The following is a 20,202-nucleotide window of genomic DNA, read 5'->3' as shown; positions in this document are numbered from 1 at the left end:
AACTATAGCATACCATCCTAACTAAATTAACCCCTAAATCCAAATATTCATTCACCTGCACCTCACTTTGTCAGAGGCAGCATAGGTTTCTAGCATAAAGGTTGCAACCTTGTTACTGCAGTCTGTTGTTACAAAAAAGATATTTGTATCATTTCAGTTTATCATCGACCAAGGTCACTTGAGGTACCAGCAAGAAAGTTTCTATTTGAGACAACCTCTGAGGCCAGGCACTGTTCAAAAACCTCCTAAAATTATTTAAGTACTTGCACAAATCACTGATTTCTGAGGTTTGTTTACAGTACCCCATTCCAGCAGAAGGCCATTCCCACTAGGAAGATAAGGTTTACATGAAGCCTTTGGTTGGGGTTTGCATGGCACATGGGCTGCTGCTAGGAAGAAAGCATGTGCAGGAGACAAATGAAAACACCCTGCTGAAGGGGAGGCTTCAGAGCTTCACTTGAACAGTGCCACAGAGAGTCCTCAAACAAGATGCAGGAGTTATTTTTCTTGCTTCATGAAGCTTTTAGTGGGAAAGAAACCTATGGTTCCTTTTCCCATATAAGTCAAGACTTGCCTCTTAAATCCAAGAATCACTTTTATTCCAATAATAGCTTAATACCTTAGAGGAATCTTCATATAAGTTACAAGAACTCAAAATTACCTACTAAGATTGAAACTCTGCAGCCTCCTCACCTGCAGGGTCTGAGCCCCAGCTGTGGACTCCAACAAACAGCCCAGTTCAGTCCTGGAGCTGCTCCCAGTTATGAAGGCCAGGCCACATGTGTGCACAGAAAAAGGAGTGCCTATGTATTCCCCTTCCCTCCACACTGACCCTTCTGTCAAGTGAATGCTGCAGGGATGGCTTGAGCTCTGAGCAGAGGACAATGTCCTCATGGCACCATCCAGCTGTCCCTACAGCTGGATTTCAGCATCCTCCAAGCCAAGGAAAGGAGACAAAAGACCTCCCCAATATCAAGCCAACAGGGGAGCAGCTGGCTAGCCCCAATTTAAATCAGAACACAAGAACGCATGATTCAGCATTAATGCTCAAACAAACCCTTCCCACCCCCCACCAGACTGTAACTAGTTGACTGGTGAAACCTATGTGCAAATTTGTACCTAAATATAGATGTTCTGCTAAATTTGGCCAATCTCTCCTTACCAAGGGGTTGCACTGCATATTTATGTAATTATACAGTAGTATTTCACATCTTTACTTTCTACACCTATCATTAGAAAACAGTTGCTGACATTTATTTTAGGTCATGTACTCAATTGGGTCAAGCTGCACTAAAGGGAGACCCAAGTTCTGCAAGAAATCTTAGAAATTAGTTCACTGTAAAATGTTATTGAATAGGATAAATCATACTGCTTGTATGGTTATTATACATGCATGCAGAAACACTGCTTGTTCCTGGTTACCACAGGCCAGACTTGCAAAGTTACTGAGATACCTACCATGATTTTTCTGGAAGTTAGATGCCTAATCAGACTGGGAATAAAGGAAAACCCTACTAACCAGCACTCTGCATCCTGAAGAGTCACCTCAACTCTTTTGGAAACCTGAACATGTTATCCCTAAATGTTTACTGAATAATTCCTGGAAGAAAATTTTACTTTTTTTTTCCCTATATCTTACCTCCTCCACTTTGAAAGAGCTTAACAAAAGAAAAACATCAACTGCTAAACTGAAATCTACATTTTTCAGAGAAAAGGCTTTTCTACTTAATACTATCTACCTGAATTGCATCCACTTTTTGAATTTCTAGCCCTTATAGTAAAGAAAATGCTGCTGTTTACACTGTTTCTAATACAATGAGAATTAAAGTGTCTAAGCATTGTGTTAACCTCAGAAGTCAAAAGATGCATTGTGCACACCATCTACAAAGCAGATCCATGTTAGGACGGTTCAACAATGCAGCAATGACTTTAATAGACAACATTGCTAATCTGAAACAAACTAGGTATTTACTCTGAATTTCAAACCAAGTTCAAAAATTAAGAGATCTCAGATTGCAGGGAGGGGGGGCCCCAGACAAAATCTCCAGGTACTGAATTGCTCTGGAGTGCATGCCATTCAACTATTCATCCTACTCCTTGTAGGAGGTATGTTATGTCTGATTTTTAATTATGCTTTATGTAAATATCCCCAGAGGCTTATGCAATAGGTACAAGCTTAAGTAAGGCAAGCTGGTGGAGGCAGCTCAGGAGAGGGAAGCAGAGAGCTGAGCTGACTCCATAGCCAAGGGCTGGGTGAGCTCCAGTTGTCACTGAAGGCCTCCAAAGCCCTGAATTACAGAATAGGACAGATTTGCTACATTTGTACATTCACTGCCAAAAGCCACTTACTGAACCAAGCTCCCAGATCCCCTGGTACTTCTGTCGGCACCGCCAGCTTCTGCTCCTTGATTTACAACAGCTCAGCAAACTGTCCCCGAGCACTAACACAGCCACATTTATCACCTGCCTCCACTCCTGCCTGCCACACTTTGCTGCTGGGAGGGTTTTTGATGAGGACCTGCACTGTCTGTGGCCATCAAAGACCCCATGGACATGCAGTGCCCTCTCAGCACACCTTCACCTTGACCTACAGCACTCACAGCCAGGGTGGAGGAGGAGGCTGTTTAATGCCTGTGCCTTTGGCACCACTGTAAGTGCCAGCAAAATTCACAAGGACTGGTAATAATACACTTAAAGTCACACCAAAAATCTCACTCTAAACAAATTGCAGGCTGTGTTCACACCCTGATCAAGCTTACAAGGCAACTAAGCAACTATTTGCACTGAGGTCAAAACCACCTCATTTCTCAGGCTGCAGCCAGCGGTGAAGTTTCTCTGAGCACCCAGGAGATCCACAGCAGGCAGCTTCACACAGGAGTAGCACAAACCTCCCGGCCTCATCCCTCCATGCCCAAAGACGTGCTTCAGCTTGCAATTGTTTCTATTTGCATGGGATAATTTTAACTGGTAATTCTAGAAAATATTCTTCACAGCTGCATTCAAATTTTACCTTGTGGACCTAATACAACTCATCTGTACAGGATCCACTTTAGTCCTTGGCTTCTCAACCAAGAGCCTGGTCACTGAGCTAGGAAACCAGAAAGCTTTGATTTTCCCCCATTTCTGTGAGCCAGGATAAATGGGGCACACCCTCTTCACCTGTAAAATGGGAACACTACTCTCCTCTGTAAAGTACTTGGAGAGCTAAGAAATGCAATTTATTTTCAAAAAGGTTAGGTTAAAATATATTCCTCTTTTCATTCTCTAGATAAATGCTTAATTATACTTCTTGTCCTGCACTTCCCTGATGATTTTCTTTTTTAACCAATTTACCATTTTGACCAGTCCAATTATTTTAGCATATTAAACTCAGACTAATACATGGATATAAAACCTAAATACCACTGCAGCCACAGAACAGAATCTACAGAATATTGTACCATAATTTTTATGGATTCAAAAGTAGAGAGAAGAGAACAGATCAAGGCAACATGGCAAAAACTAATATTTTTTATTTTTGTTTCATTTTTAATTCTCCCTTTTTAGTTCTCACTAATTCCACCCACTGGTATACTCCCAAATCAGTGACTCATGGCACAAGACCACAGTCCAAACAGTGACTGACTGGCTTCTCAAAGCAGCACTGTTCAAGAATTGCACTGCTCCATCCCTGCACCTTAACTGCCTTTTCTTTGCTCAAAAAAGAAAATAAAACAAAGAGAGACACCCACCACTAACAACAGGTGCTTCCTTAGCTCTCAAAAAAAACCCCAAAAAAACAAACCCAAAAAAAACTGAAGAAAAAAACAATTTCCCCCTTGGTGCTCCCAGCCATGCAGCCCAGCCTAGGCACATTCTTCCAAGGTAATTCTCCACAACCAGAAACACAAGACAGGAGAACTCCCCAGGCAATTGCAGCTCTGAGATTAGCCCACCTCCTCTCTGTGTGTGCTGAAAATCTTCAAATATTTCAATTCCAATTAATTTCTTCTATTCTTTATTTTAAATAATGAACTTTTCCCCAGGTTTTTCAAACAAATCTTTAAACTTTAAGAGCTGTTTGGGAACCTTTATTTTTTTGACCTCGATGGCAACCTCCCAGACACATTATTTATAATAGGCTGTCTTTCTTAATACTTGCTATTAGTCAAAAGAGTGCTTAGTAAACATCCTAGCTATCCAATCTTTACATCCCTTAAATAATGGGGTGGGTTCAAAAGGGATAAGCTTTCAAAGTAGGACTCTGCTCACCTTGTAAAGAGCCACAAGCACCCTGATATAGCCCACTTCCCATCATTTTCCAGCTACTGCTTTGGATCTTCAAAGATACTTTAAAATGTGACATAAAAGACCTCCTAGAGAGCAGACACTCATTGATTATCTGTGTCCTACTCTATCTATGGTAGGTATTCCAGCTCCCCCAAACAGGTATGTCCTGGAACAACTAATTCCATATGGACTGAACATGGATATCCAGGACATCAACCACACAAGGAATGTTCACATACAAGTGCTCATCTGCCTGACCATTAGATTTTGAATTTAGTTAAATGTCCTGCTGCCAGCACCTCTTCCAATGTAGCTTAGGTGGTCATGAGCAAAATGCAAATATGGATCTGCACCAGTTTAATCACTTTTTTTATTCAAATAAGACCTGGCTCAGGTTTCAGGAGGGCTGGACAAAAGATGGTCATCAATACAAGGCAAAAAATTTAGCCACAGGAGGATGAGTGCAGGCTTCCCTCCTTTAATCTCTCCAGAAGGAACAAGGACACATCCTAAGTACACTAGCTCGGCCTCCAAATTAAAAATTGTATGTATCACCTTGGCTATTTTCTTCCTCCTGCAGAAGCCCAAAGGAACTGTGAAAAGCCTGCAAGCAGTAAGTAGCCACTTTCTCCTGCTTCCCACTAAAACTCTCTAAGGGCTGTGATCCAGCTGGGATCCCATCTTTTGCTAAGAGACTACTAAGGAAAGAAGATTCACCCTTTGGTGTGGCAATGACAGATAAAAGCCCTCATTTACCTTCTCTCCCTAGGCTACATAAAGCAGCATTAAATGCCAGTTTACAGGTCCAACAACGCTCCATTTGGGTAGGGATAAGGCCCCCGATCCTCCTCCACACCCTCCCTTTAAACCTTTCCGTAGGTTTGGAAGATCAAAGGAAGACACCTCGACTACCCTCTTCCATTTTGTTGGGTAAGAAATATTTCTATTGCATAAATGCGTGTGCGTATAGCTATATCTACAGAAATCTATCCGTGTCAGGGAACCCCGAGCTCTGGGCAGCAATAGTGGGGCTGCCGGCTTCACTTTGTTCTCCGTCGGGTGCAGGATCTCGCCTCCCGCTCCGAACCTGCTGCCAGCTGGAAGCGGCTCCGTGAGGTCAGGACACAGCCTCACCCCGCTCCGCTCCGCGGCGCGCAGAGGGCCCGGCCGCCCCCGGCCGTTCCGCGGGGCCGCCGGGAGGCGCGGCGGGGCGAGACCCCCGCGCTCGCTGCCTCCGCCCCGGCCGCGGGCCGCGCTGCCGTGCGGGGCCGCCGGGACCCGCCCATGGCGGCGGGAGGCCCGGGACAAGCGGGTGCGGTGCGGCCGGCGCGGCGAGCGGGAGGGCGGGCGGGCCCCGGCCGGGCCTGTCAGGAAGCGGCGGAGGGGAAGGAGGGCGGGCCGGGATCGCTCACCTCGGACACCTCGTCCTCGTCGCTGCCGGAGCCGCCGCCGCCCCCGCTCCGCAGCACGGCGGCCGCCAGCTTGAAGTCGAGGGCGGCCTCAGCGGCCGCGGGCGCGCCGGGCCCTCCCGGCCCGCCGGGCCCGGCCTCCCCGAAGAGGCGCACGGCCCGCAGGCCCAGCGGGGAGGGCCCGGCCGCGGCGGGCGGCTCGGCAGCGGCGGGCGGCGCGCGGGGCGCGACCGAGTCGATCTCCTCGTCGGCGGCAGCGGCGGCGGTGCCGTCCGTGAGCATCGCGCTGGTCCGGGCCCGGCCGTCTCCGTCCCCTCACGGCACCGCGGCAGCGCCACTAACTTCTCACACCCTACCCGGCCGCGGCCGCCGCGCCGCCCCCCCGCCGCTCCGCGCACGCCTATTGGGCGCGCTCGGCCGAGGGAGGCGCGCTATTGGTCGCGGCGCCCGCCACTCAAAGGTGCGTCACGCTCTCCCAGCATGCTGCCCTGAGAGCGCACGCCGAGGCGGTAAGAGCGCGCCGCTCCGCCCCGCTCGCCCGGCCTCGCTTCCTGAACTTTCCGTGCTATGATTGGTTGCGCGGGACATCAATCATGTGCCTTGGCGGAGCTGCGGGCGCCGATGGGGTGAGCGAGCTGTCGATCAAAACACATCCAGGAATCACGGTTTTGATTGGTCGAAAGGTACGTCGCTCACAACGCACGGCGTCTGGCGCCCTCCGATTGGCTCCTGCAAGCCTTGGGCCCGCCTCCCCTTCGAACCCTCTGAAGGACTCCGTCAGCGCGAGACACCGTCACACGCCCGCCTGTCCCGAGCGGTGATTGGGTTATGGAGATGTCAATCAAAGAGAAGGGCACGCCTCCCCCATGGCCCCGCCCCTCCCGGGGGCGGGCCGCCATAGGCTGGGCGCCCTGGCTCTCCGCTGCCGCGGCCACGCCCAGTGTGACGTCACCGCGCGGCCACGTGGCCCGGGGTTCGGGGCCCCGGGGGTCTCGGCCCGGCCCCGGCCCCGGTGCCAGCCCCTAGTTCACGGAGAGGTTGATCTGCGGTCCCGGGCGCTGCATCGGCTCGCACTGTGGGGGAACAGAGGTTACGGGGCCGGCCCCGCGCCCACCCCGGGCCAGCGATTCGGCTCCGGGGCGGCTGCGGCTGAGCGAGGCTCCCGGGACGGCACCGACCTCATCGGCTCTGCTCCCCCGCTCCGGCCGCTCCCGGCGCTGTGTCCCCGCCGCCCCCGGCCCGGGCAGGGGCCCGTCCAGCCAGCCCAGGTCGTGCCGGGAGAAGATGCGCTCCAGCCCCTTCCGGATCGCCACCAGCGCCAGCAGCTGCGGCCGGGCCGGGCACGGGTCAGCGCCGCTGGGGCCGGGGCACCGGCAGCGTCTCTTTGTCACATACCTCTGTCACCCCCGGAGGTGCCAGCGTGCTGGCCTGTCACCCCTCCCGCCCTAGGGGACCATACTTGCCCAACAGTGTCACAGCCTCTGGTGACAGCCCCACGGCCCCAGACCAGCGCTGAAGGCTGGTGGCAAAGCACCCCATGCACCACCCGCTCACGTCCCCTCCCCAAGGATCGTGCCGGCCCTGGTGATGCTCGGGGCCGGGGTGGGCAGCACCCAGCCCGGCACCAAAGCAGTGCCGCCGATTCGAGGGGTGTCATACCATCACTGGGAAAATAATAGCGGCCACGGTGGACTTGAGAAGCCAGAGCAGGGCCAGGCAGAGCAGCTGGATGATGGTGAAGAGGTGCACCCAGCGCAGGGGCACGTGGCGCAGGTAGGCAAGGTCTGGCTGGTGCTTGGCTGGCATCAGGAGCAGCCGCACACGGTCCATGAGCTGCAGTGAGAGGGTGGCAGGTGGGTCACACCTGTCCAGCTACTGGGCAGCTCTCACCCCCGTTCCTGCTGAGGTTAGGGCCGGCAGGATGGGGTTTCACCATGATTTCTGCACTTCAGCCCTCCTGTTCTCTGTGCTGACCCCCAGATGATGCCTGGGCTAGGGAGGTTGTCTGCAGGACAGGGGAGCGCTTTCCAGGCAGACTTCTAGAAAGGACTCCAGCTGCCCTTAAGGATTAATTGAGAGATGACACCCCTTGATCCCCCGAGCTTCACAGGAAACTGCTGCAACCTCCTCCAGAGCACAGCTCTGGGTTTCCCGAGCAGAGGGAGGGTGGGATTTTCCCAGCCTGTCATCTAGAGCAGGGTAATTGCAAGGAAACTGTACTATTTTGAGGAAAAAGTGGTGTAGAGAATTCTGGAATAGGATTTTTTTTCCTCTCCATTGGTTTCTCAGGAGAAGGAGAGAACTGGCACATGAGCATCAAGACCAGAAACAAAGGATTCTCATGTCCCAGCTCTGCCTGCAGCTCCCAGGTGAGGAAGTCCCTGTGGCTTTGAGAGCAAGTCTGTGTTATCCACTGGTCCCACTTCTCCCACACCACCTGATCCAGCAGTGCACAAGTCTCTCCTGTTCCTCAGTGTCTCAGAGCCCTCCTTCTCCCTTTCCTTTGCCCTAGAAAGGGCCTCTCTGCTCCTTGTCCTGGGCCTGGTGGGAGACAGCTCTATGCCAGGCTGTACACCACAGAGAGCTAAACTCCAGCTTGTGCTGTGCAGTTGCTGAGTAAAGCCCCTCCTGCCCACCAGCACTCCCTCCCGTGCAGCCCTCCCTCCTCACCTGGATGCTGTTCAGCGCCGTCACCCCCATGTGCAGGAACACCCCATAGAGCACCGGCATCGGGATGTGCTGCAAGGCAGTGGGGTGGGGCATCAGCAGGGCTGGTCCCTGGGGGTCTGTGCCTGCTTGGTGCCCTCTCATGTAAAAGCCTGCATGTGTGTCCACAGCATGTGCCTCCTCTATTCCCAACAGCCCAGCCTGGCCTTATTGTACTGCTTGAGGTTCACATGAGCCCACGTCCTCCATGGTGCCTTTGGATGGCAGCTGATCCCCCAGGTGTGTCACTGCACCTCAGTTCAGTGCCATCTGCAAAGGTGCTCCATCCTGCTGTGTCTTTGATAGTATTTGTCCAGTAGGGGCACTTGGAAGACACCACTTGTTACTTGTTTCCATTTGGACATTGGGCTACTGACTGTAAATCTCTGGACATGACCACCCAGCCAATTCCAGATCCATCTAACAGTTCTTCCATCAAATCCAGGTGGGAGTGAGGATGCTGGGAGGGCCCCATATCAAAGGCTATAAGAGACCAGCCTCAGAGGTGAGGAAAGAAGTGGAGGAAAAGAGACCTCCTGTCTGCCCACAGGTAATCCAGGGCCACTGGAGGGTTTTTTTCCTAGCATGGCAGTGGCAGCAGGTGAAAGCCAGCAGCAGCCAGGTCATCCATGTATCAGTATGGAGAGGTAATGCTGGGGTGTGTCTGGGGAGCACAGGGACCATGGGGAGGATGGGCAGGTGACATGGGGCCACAGTGTGGCAGCCCTCCAGTGGCACTGGACACAAACCCTTGGTGCAGTCCATACCCACACAGGGCACAGCTCCCTGCCTGCCAGACAGGCTTCCTGTGCTGCTTTGGTGGGTCAAGGTGGGGAACCTCCAGCCTTGCAGGGTACAGCCAAGCCCTGCCTAGGAAAAGAGGCCACCCCAGCCAGTCTTCCTACCTTGAGCACGGGGGCCATGAAGACAGAGACTCCCATCAGGATGAAGACAGCCAGGCCTGTCAGCCTCTGCTCCCTGTGGGTGGCAGCACAGATGTCACAGGTGCCTGGGTCCCCTTGGGAGCCCACCCCCCTACCTGTCCTCCTGACCCCAGGATCTCTGCTCTTTGCAGTTTTGATGGCCACAGGGAAAGGGATCAGCTCAGGATTGTTGTTTACCTGATGCCCAAGAACTCGGGGTGCTCGCCGGGGGCTGAGGTTGCACTCTCCTTCCTCAGGCTCTCCATGTGTGCCAGGGAGATAACAGTGGCTGAGACATACCAGGGGAGGCCAGTGACAGAGGTGACAACCATCAGAAGGGAGACACAGAGGAGGTCCAGGTGGAAGCCTGCTCCTTTCTGCAGCGGAAAAGGCAGCAGGGCTGAGGGCATCTTCCCACTTTCCTGGCCAGTTTGGAGTTCTGCTCTCTCCTGGCTGCTTCCCTGGGCCCAGTCAGGAGCTGGATTCTCCCCCATTGTCTGGTGCTGCCTTTTCCCTGTCCCCCTGCTCACCTGCAGCTTGTACTCGCTGCGGTTAAGAATGACAGCTGTGATCTGCTGGTCCATGAAAATGAGGATGGTGACAAGGACAGCAGGCACCGCGGACAGCAGGCAGACCCACCATGGGTTGGCTCCAAAGGGGAAAATAATCCAGCCCCGTGCTGGGTTTGTGGGCTGTGGAGAGCAGAAGGGTCTGGCAGCTGCCACCCACTTGTGGGGTGTGCAGTGCAGTCAGGTAATGGGACCAGCCCCAGGTGCCCAGGGATGCCCCACCTCAGGGGTGAAAGAGCATCCTCACTCATCCTGGGCATGCTGCTGACCCACCAGCCCCCACAAGGACAACCAGGGTGGTGTTCTTGGACACCACAAGCCAGGAGCTGGGCATGTGCCTGTGACAGCAGGTGGAAGAGGTGGCATTGGGCAGTGGTGATGGTGAGCCCAAGGAGGTGGTGGTGAGCACTGGCTGCTCTGGGGCGCTGCTGGCCCCACTTCACACCCAGGGTGAGTAGCCCAAGCCCGGAGCTGAGCTTTTGGCTCTTGCTCCAGCGTGATCTGTACAGTCCAGGTCTGAGCCAGGTTATTTACAGTGCTTGGGGTCAGCTGTGTTCAACCCTTTCCTGTTTGCTGGGGTGCAGCCTGCACCCTTGTAAGGCTGGAGCCAGTGATGAGAAGGACAATGACAGCACAGTGGGATGGCTACTGTGGTGGGCACAGACCCACACCCTGACAGTGCTGTGCCCACCCTGCTGGCACCTTCAGCTTGCTGGGGACAAGGAGCTTGGGGGTCTCCAGGCCCAGGACAGCATCGACAACGCAGGAGGCGAGGATGGCCAGGATGACAGCGAAGTCGCTCACCAGCTTCCGCACCTGCAGATGGAGATGGCTTGGCCCAGGCTGGCAGGGGTGGGGGCTGCTCCAGGAGTAGCCTTGAGGTATAGCACCCAGAGCCATCCCCACACCAGTGGGACAGGTGGCCATGTCACTGGGGTGGCTGAAAAATGCTCACCCCCACAGGGAAGTAGCGGCTGCTCCTGAAGCGCTTGAGTGCGATGCAGAGGAGGAAGGTGCCCCCGAAGAGCAGAAAGGACATGAGGGTGACATCAGGCACATACTGACAGCTGGTCCCCAGGAGATGTCCACCTCGATCCAGGCACTGGGTCCTGCTCAGCCCTGCTGGGGTGGCAGGAGGCTGCAGGGACAAGGTGGGTGGTGAGGAGGGGTCACACATGGACACCTTGAGCTCACCCTAGGGCCTCACCTGCCTGCCTGGGAGCAGGGGCTGTACCTGCCAGGTCGTCAGGGGTGAGGGCAGCGATGTGTCATTCCCTGCCGAGCTGTGAGCTGCAAAGTGACAGGGAGCAGATTGATACTGGTTTCATCAGGATGACTGGGATGATGCTGCCATCAGGCTGGATCATCAAGCTCTTCCTGAGGGCTCAGGGTGCTGGATGGGCCCAATGTGACCTCTGAGACCCTGGTGCTGGTTGATGCCCAGGGAGCACCAAGGGTCAGATGTCCCTGTCCAGGGCTTGGCTAAAGCACTGGATGCTCAGAGGCACCATTGATCCCAGGCTGGCCAGCACTGATGTTTTTTGCACATGGCGTAGGTCCCATTTCCAGGGTCAGTGTGAGTGATATAACTTCCAGGGTCATGTCTTCAAACCCCAGAAAACAGCCCCTGATTTACAGACTGGGCTAGAAATGGCAGAGCAAACCCATCCATGTGCCCGTTTCCAGCCTCTGACATCTCCCATCCTGGAGGCATAGGAGATAGGCCAAGGCTGTCCTTGTACTGCCCTGTACTGCCCTGCCTGGTTCCTGGGCAGTTCTGGGAAGCAGGAATAGATGGACAGACTGTATGGAGGGAAAAGGAGGACACTGCAATGTGGTCAGGCAGGTGAGGATGAGATTAAACAGTCTTCTCCTCCAGTGCCTTCCCCCATCCAGCCAGGAAACAGGTTCCCAGTGGCATCCTGGGGCAACAGCTTCCTGCTCCCCACCCACCCACGGCTGCTTGGGCTCACCGGGGCTGGACAAGTTGCAGGTGCAGCTGTAGGAGGTGACGTTGTCCAGCCGGTACTGCCAGTTGATAGGGAAGGCATCTGCCAGGCTCAGCATCTTCTTCAGGGAGTCGTAGATGAATATCAGGCTGATGAGTGCGCAGAAGCCTTCCTCGGTGAAGCGGGTGAAGTACCGCACCAGGTGACTGGCCTCGGTGGCCACCAGCACCACGCCAAAAAAGCCCACCCAGAGCCCAATCCAGAGGCGGAACTCCAGGTAGTCCAGGCTGTGATCCCTGGGGGAAAGGGTGACTCAAAGCCTCTCCAGTGACACATGCCTGGAGTGATGGTGGCCCAAGTTCCAGCCGAGGGACAGTGGGCTGAGGATCTGTCCCTGGCACTGGACTCACTGGCTGAAGGAGAAGAGGAGGCGCTCAAATACAAGCACGGGGCCGGTGCTGCTCAGGATGGTCAGGGGTTGGCCCGAAAAGAGGCAGAAGAAGAAGCCAGCAAAAGCTGTGCCCAGGAAACTCTCCAGCACACCCTGAAATGCAGGGAAGGAGTCCAGGTGCCAGGCACATGGTAAGGAGGAGGGTTGTGGGCCTGTCCCCCCAGCAGCACGGAAGAAGAGAGGGTCAGTGGCGGGGACCACTGGGAAAGGAGGCAGAATTCAGGGAATGCTCAGGAAGTTCTGGGGATGCTGGTAGGAGGTGGGCACACAGGGGCCCTCTGGACTGGGCTGAGTAGGGTTGGTACCAGGTGCCTCACGGCCACACTGACCTGCATGTTGGCAGTTGCGTCCCCCAGCATGCCCCCGAAGGTGATGGCATTGGTGACTGTCACCAGGTAGATGTAGAGCACTGCTGACAGGCACTGAGGGTGCAGGGCGTCGGAGAAGTCGCTGCCATACCACGGTGCCTTCCTCTGGATGTCTCGCAGCAGCCCCCCAAAAAGCCTGGGGTGAGGGAGGGAGGTCTCAGGTCAGACCCCACAGCAAGGATTGTCCCTTCCCCTGGATACAGGAACTCTGAGGGGCTTGGACATGGTGGCCCCATGAGAAACCAGTGACCTGTCCCAAATCCAGCACCCTGCTGCACCTCCCACTGCCCTCCCAGACACTGACCTGCCTGTTCTCTCCAGCTCATCCCCAGAGCGTGGGTGCCCTGGGCTGGCTCTGTCCCCAGCTGCTGTCATGTCCCCATTACCATGTGGCTGCTGGTCCAGTGGGTCCACAGTGGCCCTGTGGCAGAGCAGACCCTGAGACAACAGGCTGCAGGTTGGGACCTGCATTCAGGGGACACTGGGACAGGAAAGGGAGAATGGAGAGAGGACAGAGGTGCAAACAGGGCTTGTGCATCCCCTGATAATGGAGAGGAGAAAGATCAGGAAGAGGAGACATGGCAGATGATGATCTTCTAAGGTTTCTTCCAACTCAGCCATGATTTCCTCTGGCAAGCTCTGGAGCCAGGCCTTGCAGGACTGGTTTTAGTGGAGGAGCTGGGCAGAGCCTAGGGTGTCCTGCTCAGAGGTTGAGTTTCACGTGTAAGTGCTGCATCCCAGTGTTCCCCTTTGGAGGAGACTTGTCATCCACTGCCAAGTGGGACAGCAGGACTAACAGCAGAGGGGACCAAAGCAGGGACCTGTGGAGGGGCCTGGCTGGGAGGACACCCTGGCCCCTGGACAGCTTCATCTCCATGGAGATGGAAGTTCCAGTGTCACAGACAGAGATATCCCTGCAGGACCCTGCAGAGGGGCTGGCAGGGGTTGGGGTGCCCTCCCTCCAGCCCACCTTCTGCGTGGAGATGGCAGATGGCTTGGCGGAGGAATTCGGGCACTAGGGTCCCATTTCCCAGGAGGAAGCACAATCAGCTCATCCAGGAACGCCTCTATCCCTGCCACGAGGTCCTCTCGGTGCTCAGCCTGCCGGGCAACTCTTTGGAAGAGCTGTGGAGAGATGCTGTGGTTTAATCACCATTTCTCTGCATTCATCCACTTGGAACCTTCCTCCCAGCCTGCAGCCATCACCAGGAAACAAACCCACCCACTTCAGGACAACAGGTGCCCTGCATCCTGCAAACCCACCCAAGCTTTTCCTTTTTTATCCTGGGCAAGGGAGGCCACCAGCTTGCCCCATCCTCTGTCCTCCACTGCAGCCTGCAAAGGAGAGGAGTCCTGGTGTCCCCATTCCAGGCCCATCCCATCCCTGGGTGCTGTGCCAGGCTCACCTCATCTGTCAGCAGTGTGGCCATGGCCCTGCCAACCTCGTGGTAGGCTTTCACTCTGGGAGGGCCCAGCAGGATGAAGAGGAACCTGTGGCAAGACAGCAGATCTCCAGAGCAGCCCTCTCCCCTCCAGGGGATGCCTCTCTGGGAGGGACCACGGAGATATGGGGATGGGGCCTGGGCAGGCCTGGGGGGCTTCTGCCACCCTAAAAATTGGGTTGGGGGCAGAAGACAAAACATGTCTGCTGCCATTGCATGGCAACCTCACAGAGATCATGGGACACCAGAACTCTGCTGGATCACAGGGTCTGCAGAAATACAGACTGGGAGGTGTGGGGGAACAGGTCTTTGGGACAGAGGAAGAGAAATCCTCAGCTGGAGGTGTCTGGCATCATTTTCCTGGGAATTTTGCTCGCAGGCAGGATGTTGGTGTGTTAGGGAAGGAGAGCTTGCCAGCAGCACAGGCAGCAGGTTTGACAGGACTCTGGGGACATGGGAGGAGACTGGAAAGAGAGCTCAAAGCCCTTGATAAAATATGGTAAAAATCCCACAATTGAGAAGATGGTGCAAAATCTCCAGAGGGACAATCCTCCACTGCTTTCCAAAGCTGGCAGGAATGGTTACACTCCTGAAATCCTGAGCTAGTCAAACAGTTCCAGTGACTGCACCCTGAGCAAACCCTCAGAGAGGGGGTAGGGAAACTCCTCTGGCCATGTAAGTGGGACTTGAGAGAACCCCCAGATGCTGGAGGCCTCTGGAAGCTGCTCCAAAGGGACAAGAGGTGACAGCTGCCACGTGGGATTGCCTTCAGCCAGGTATCTGCACCAAGGTGATGGGAAAACCTTAAGACCCTAGAGATGGCTCTGGATGAGAGACAACCCTGAGGCAGTGGCTGCACCTGTGGGACAGCCTGGCATGGCCAGCAGAGGGGATGGCACCCTGGCCAAAGGGATGCTAGGGGCAAGGTCTGCATCCCAGTTTGGGGGAGGAAAATGCAGGGCAAGGGGTTATCATGAAACCCTCGAGACCCTGGGGCATTCACGGGGACTCGCCACCCAACTCCTGCGGAGCAGAGAGCAGAGGTGGGTGGATGTCTGTCCTGCTGCTCCCGGCTCCTTGGGACGGCTGCTCTGGGCAGAGTGACCAGGAGGTGGCAATGTCCCTCCTGATCCCCTCCTGCTTCCTCCGCGCACTTCCTAAGGAAGTCCTCGCTGAAGGCACACTGCCCGTTTCCCCTCACTTTAGGGGATGCATTCCTCAGCCACGGAGAAACCATGGGGACCTCCTGCCCCCCTCCTCTCCCCCCACCCCATCTCATCACTCAGAACAGCGGGAGGACAAGAGTCTCCTAAAAACCTGCATCCCGCCGCCAGGCCAGCTCCCGGCAGTAGGTGGAGAGCATCCAGGACCAGCTAGGGACAGGGAATGCAGAGCCCAGTGGGAATGACCCAGGGGATGTCCCTTCCAGCCTGCCCAACTCCACACTCAGCCCATTCTGCTGTGCTGCTAAGAAACTGGGAAAAGCAGGAGGGAAGCAGTGAGCCAGGATTCTGGGACTGTATGTGGCACTGGGTGCCATTCCCTTTGCTCTGGACAAGCAAAGCCTTGGCTGGTGTGGGGGGGAGTGGGGAGACAGGGACGGGGGAGGGCACAGGGACATCAGCCATGCTCTGTTACCTGCTCGGAAGAGAAACCTCAGCCAGTGAGCCAAGGGACACCCCATGCCTGAGGCGAATGAAGGCAGTGAAGGGCTTTTCCAGGAATTCAACTTCCCCGACAGCAACGTGGGCTGCTTCAGCCCCCGGTGGGACCTTCTTCTTAAATCTGTTTCTCAGCTGAAAGGAAAGGGATGCAGCAGCTGGGTACTCAGGATGCCGTGGCTGAGCATTCAGAGTGCAGTAGCTGCTCCCAGCCCAGCTCCATGCTGCCATACCTGCTCCTTAAGAGGAGTTTTGGAGACCTGGGTCCTGGGTTCAGACCTGTCTTTGGCCTTCCCTGCAAAGAAAGAGAGGAAGCAGCAAAATCCAGGTGCAGGCGAATGGCCAGCATGGGCTGCCCCGGGCTGGAGGCAGCGGGACCATGCCTGGTGGGACAGCCAGGCTTCCTACCTCGGCAGGGAGAGAGCCCAAGCTCGGCGAGGAGCTGCAGCAGGGATTTTGTAGGCTGGTGCTGTGGCTGGAGGAGCAGAAGGGCTGCCAGGCGCTCCCTCAGTGCAGGCTGCAGCTCTGCTTCCTCGGGCTGCTCAGAAAGTGCTTTGTCTGTATCAGGGACAGGGGCAACTCTGAGGGCCCCTGGTTCACTGCCCATTGGGGAGTTGCCCAGGGGAAAACTCCCTTAGCTGGAGTAGCAGAGAGCCCCCCCCCAGGTACCCAGTTGGCATTCATCAGTGCTGTTCTATAGGCACCTCCTGGTGCCTGTCCCTCTCTGGGGACCAGCCCATCCCAGGAGACGACCTTTGCATTACTCATGTACCGATTATTTCCTTGAAACTGGTGGCATCCAGATCCAGGAGCATTGTCCCCTTCTGCAGGCATGTCCTCAGCTGGAACAGGCTGTGCAGGGGCAGAGCTGGGACATGGGGTGTGCTCCAGCGCTCCCCACCATCCTCCACCTTCTCCTCAAACTTGATCCACCTGCCCAGGGAGATGTGGGGGTCAGTGGCAGGGTAGGAGGCCCTGTACCAGGCAGTGGGAGCTAGAGCCTGGGTCCATCTTTGAGCTTAGCATGGGGCTGGCACTGGCAGGGAGGGGTTTGGGTGGCTCAGAGGGGCCTGCACTTGGTTCATGGTGTAGGGGCAGCTGGGCAGACAAAATGGTCATGTCCCCATTCCTGCAGACCCACACCTCTCTAAGGTCTGATCAGGGGAATTCCAACCAAAATGAGGGGAAAGAATGGTTCAGGTTTGAAGGGACCTTAAAACTCACCTTATTCCAAGCCTTCCACCATGGGTGGGGTGCCTTCCACTATCCCAGTTTGCTTCAAGCCCCTTCCAGCCTGGCCTTGGACACTCACAGGGATGGGGCAGCCACAGTTTCTCTGGTCAATCTGTGCCTTGCCACCCTCACAAGGAAGAATTTCTTCCCAATATCCCATCTGACACTGATCTCTGGCAGTGGGAAGCCATTCCTGCTTGTCCTGTCACTCCAGTCCCTTGTCTCAAGTACCTCTCCAGCTCTCTTGCAGCCCCTTTAGGCACTGGAAGAGGCTCTTAGGCCCTGAGCCTTGTCTTCTCCAGGCTAAACAACACCCCACCTCCCTCATCCTGTCTCCATAGCAGAGCTGTCCCAACAGAGCTGTTCCAGCCTTTGAATCATTTCCATGGTTTCCTTTGGATGTGCTTCAACAGGAGCTGGATGTGGTGCCCCAGGGCAGTCCCACACAAAGCAGAACAGAGGGAGAAGTCCCTCCTCACCGTGTGGCCCGTGATACAGCCCAGGACACACTCGCCTTTCTGGTCTGCCAGAGCACAGCGCTGGCTGATGTCCCCTCTGTCACCCAGCAGCACCCCCAGTCATTTTCTGCAGGGCTGCTCCCAGCCCATCCATTTCCCCAGCTGCGCTGGGGCTGGGGGTGGCCCTGCCATTAGCAACGCTTGCTTGGAGTCAGAACAGAAGTGTCTTGAGCTGTTTTCACGCTCGGGCCATGCCAAATATTTTAATGCCGGGCACAGACAGAGCTTCCCTTTGTCGCGGTGGGTGGGCGCTGGTCGTGCTGCACGGGCAGAGCGTGCCCGGCGCTGCGGGCTCCTGCGAGGGGCAGCCGTGCGGGCACAAGGGGCTGGTGGTGGGGAGGGATCCCACAGACACTCCGACCCCGGGTGAACACCCACTGCTGTCCCCAGACTGCTGTGGCCCACGTCCCCTGCCCCTGCCGGATGGGTGCCAGGGGGCTCGGGGATAACCCAGCCCCAGCGCAGCCGCTGGAGCCTCGGAGAGGCACCAGAGAGGAGCAGGAGGAAGGGCGCTGTGCCTGCCTGACATCTTGCCCTCTCCCATGAAATGAAGTCAGCCCAGCTGGGCACTGGTGGGGCAGAGCCCTGTCTTGGGGCTGAGGCTGGGGAACAGCCAGCCTCGGGAAATGCCCTGGCTTCCCAAAGCGTGGCCCAGCCAGCCTGGCTCTCGCAGGTATCCCTACCTGGCCATCTCCCTCCACTCCAGCCCCGCCGGGGTGCTGAGGAGCTGGTTGAGCTGGATGAAGAGCAGCGGGCAGGTGACATCCCCCCTCTCCTCCCACTGCAGGGTGGCACCAGCTCTCCGAGCCGCTGTGGCCATGCTGGAGGGGAAGATGCTGCAGCCGAAAGTTTGGGAGGGAGCTCCAGGATTGCTGCTCTCTAGTCGGGGCTGTGAGCAGCTGTCTGCTGCCCGGAGAGCTGTGTCACCTGTCCCAGGCATGTGGACTCGCATGGCCACCGGCACCGGCAGCTACAGGCGTGGGCTCCCCTCCAGCACTCACAGGATCCCACTCATCCCACACCTTATAAGAGCTGTGAACAGGTTTAAACTGGCCACAAACCAATACACCAGAGCCAAGCCCAAAACAAGCATCCCAAAACAGCAGGGTCAGCCCCACAGGTCCCAGTATGGTTGTGTCCTGCCATGTCCAGCTGCCCACCTGGGCCAGGGACCAGGGAACCCACCTGCCTCCTGCAAGTGACCTGGGTGGACAGGGAACTTCGTGTGTTCCCAGCCCTGTCTGCAGCCTGCAAGGTGCTGGTGAGGGGGTGGCAGGGCCAACCCTGGAGAGCTGGTGGCAGTATCTGTGCCTGTGCAAGGATGCTGTGCCCATGGCAGGAGGAGTGACACAGCCCGTGGCAGCTCCTTCTGGGAAAAGAGAATATGGGGACATGCTCTGGGGAAGGACGTGGCACTGCTGGGCAAATCCACAGTGGGGAAATAAGGGGCTGCCAGTGGCAGGGCTGACGGAAAGGACTGGGAGGGCTCCGGGGCAGTGATGGTGTTCAGAAGGCTTCTGCAGGCAGTGAGTGGATGGAGGGGGAAGGATGTGGGCACAACAGCAGCACTCTGCAGGGACAGGGACAGGGACAGGGACATGACAGGGCTTGAACAGCACTGCCAGCAGAGAGCAGCCACGGTGCTCGCTGTGCCCATGCCATGCCCACCACCACCACCACCACGCTTGGCCCCTCGGCTCCCCGCAGACAAACCGCGGGGCTGTGTGCACTGCAAACACGGCGGGGACACCGCAAACACCCGCGGCTCCGGCACGGGCCGGCTGTGCTGGAGCCCGCTGGACCCGACAGGATCCAGCCCCAGGAGCAGCTGGAGCAGGGCCAGGCACCACCACGGCAGAGTCACGTTTTGGGGAAGGACGGCTGGGAGTGTGGGTTCCTGAGGTTCTGGTACCTGCCTCGCAGGAACTGAGGCCAAGGATCTGGCCCAGGGTGTCCAGGCTGTTTGCTCTGTGATACCAGCAGGTACCATGGTATGTGGACGTGTGCCCTTACCGTGGGGAGATCCTTGGCAGAAGGACCCATCAATAGGGAGCATCAGGGATGCCCTGAGGCACCCAAATCTTCCTGGGGTTCATTTCCCCCACCTGTGGGGGCTGCCTCAGCAGCATGAGGTGGGGCATGACTGGCAGCAGACACGGGCAGGGAGGCTGTGAGGGGCTGCAGGAAGTGGAAAGGGGTCATGGGAGGCTGTGGGAGGCAGAGGGGAAGAGGCAGCAGGAGGCAGAGGCAGGAAGCAGAGGCAGGCAGGATCAGCAGCCTGCACACATCCCCCCCACCCTGCCAGTCCTCTGTGCCAGCTGCCTCCCTGGCAGCTGACGTGAGCTGGTACCTCCCTCTCCAGAGGTGTCAGGGCAGCTGGCAAGTGCTGCCCACTTACACTGCCCGCACATACCCAGCCCAGCCTTGGGGACATGGTGGGGGACTGGCAGGGGCAAAAAAATTCCATCCCAACAGGGGGACCTCCCCAGGAGCCAGTGTGCAGATCTGCCCAGGGACACAGCCCCTCACCCGTGCCACCAAAGGCTTTGGGCTCCTGATGGCCCGAGGAGGCGGAAGGAAAAACATCCAGCAAACAATTGCAAAAGTCAAGTCTGAGCAAGAAGGAGGGTGTGAGCGGGGGGGTGCCAGATCCGGTGGTATTCCTTGGAGACAGCAACAACAATAGCAGGAATATTTGCTCATG

At 56.3% G+C, this 20,202-nt stretch overlaps 2 protein-coding genes across 2 annotated transcripts in view; both read right to left on the bottom strand.

The window, feature by feature from the left end:
• ANKHD1 (ankyrin repeat and KH domain containing 1) overlaps window positions 1–6,045 on the bottom strand; it is a 77,359-nt gene extending 71,314 nt beyond the window's left edge. The window contains exon 1 of the mRNA XM_077786742.1: window positions 5,682–6,045. Within this exon, the coding sequence (XP_077642868.1) occupies window positions 5,682–5,960 (279 nt within the window). The 5' untranslated portion in view covers window positions 5,961–6,045. The remainder of the gene's footprint in view (window positions 1–5,681) is intronic.
• Window positions 6,046–6,700: 655 nt separating this feature from the next.
• On the bottom strand, window positions 6,701–18,450 carry SLC4A9 (solute carrier family 4 member 9). The gene is made up of 21 exons (XM_077786762.1): window positions 18,182–18,450; window positions 16,520–16,680; window positions 16,156–16,305; window positions 15,981–16,042; window positions 15,725–15,882; window positions 14,051–14,135; window positions 13,615–13,769; window positions 12,949–13,065; window positions 12,606–12,780; window positions 12,236–12,369; window positions 11,850–12,121; window positions 11,111–11,166; window positions 10,832–11,014; window positions 10,579–10,692; window positions 9,838–9,999; window positions 9,506–9,684; window positions 9,290–9,362; window positions 8,349–8,417; window positions 7,338–7,511; window positions 6,857–7,003; window positions 6,701–6,751 (listed from the first exon to the last, which is right to left on the bottom strand). Exons 1-21 carry the CDS (start codon window positions 18,448–18,450, stop codon window positions 6,701–6,703), a joined length of 2,946 nt encoding a protein of 981 aa, XP_077642888.1.
• Window positions 18,451–20,202: the final 1,752 nt, after the last annotated feature.

This window comes from Lonchura striata, chromosome 15 (assembly GCF_046129695.1).
Source record: "Lonchura striata isolate bLonStr1 chromosome 15, bLonStr1.mat, whole genome shotgun sequence".
NCBI classification, from domain to species: Eukaryota; Metazoa; Chordata; class Aves; order Passeriformes; family Estrildidae; genus Lonchura; species Lonchura striata.
Note: the sequence above shows the minus strand (reverse complement) of the source record. Positions and strands in the feature narration are given on the sequence as shown.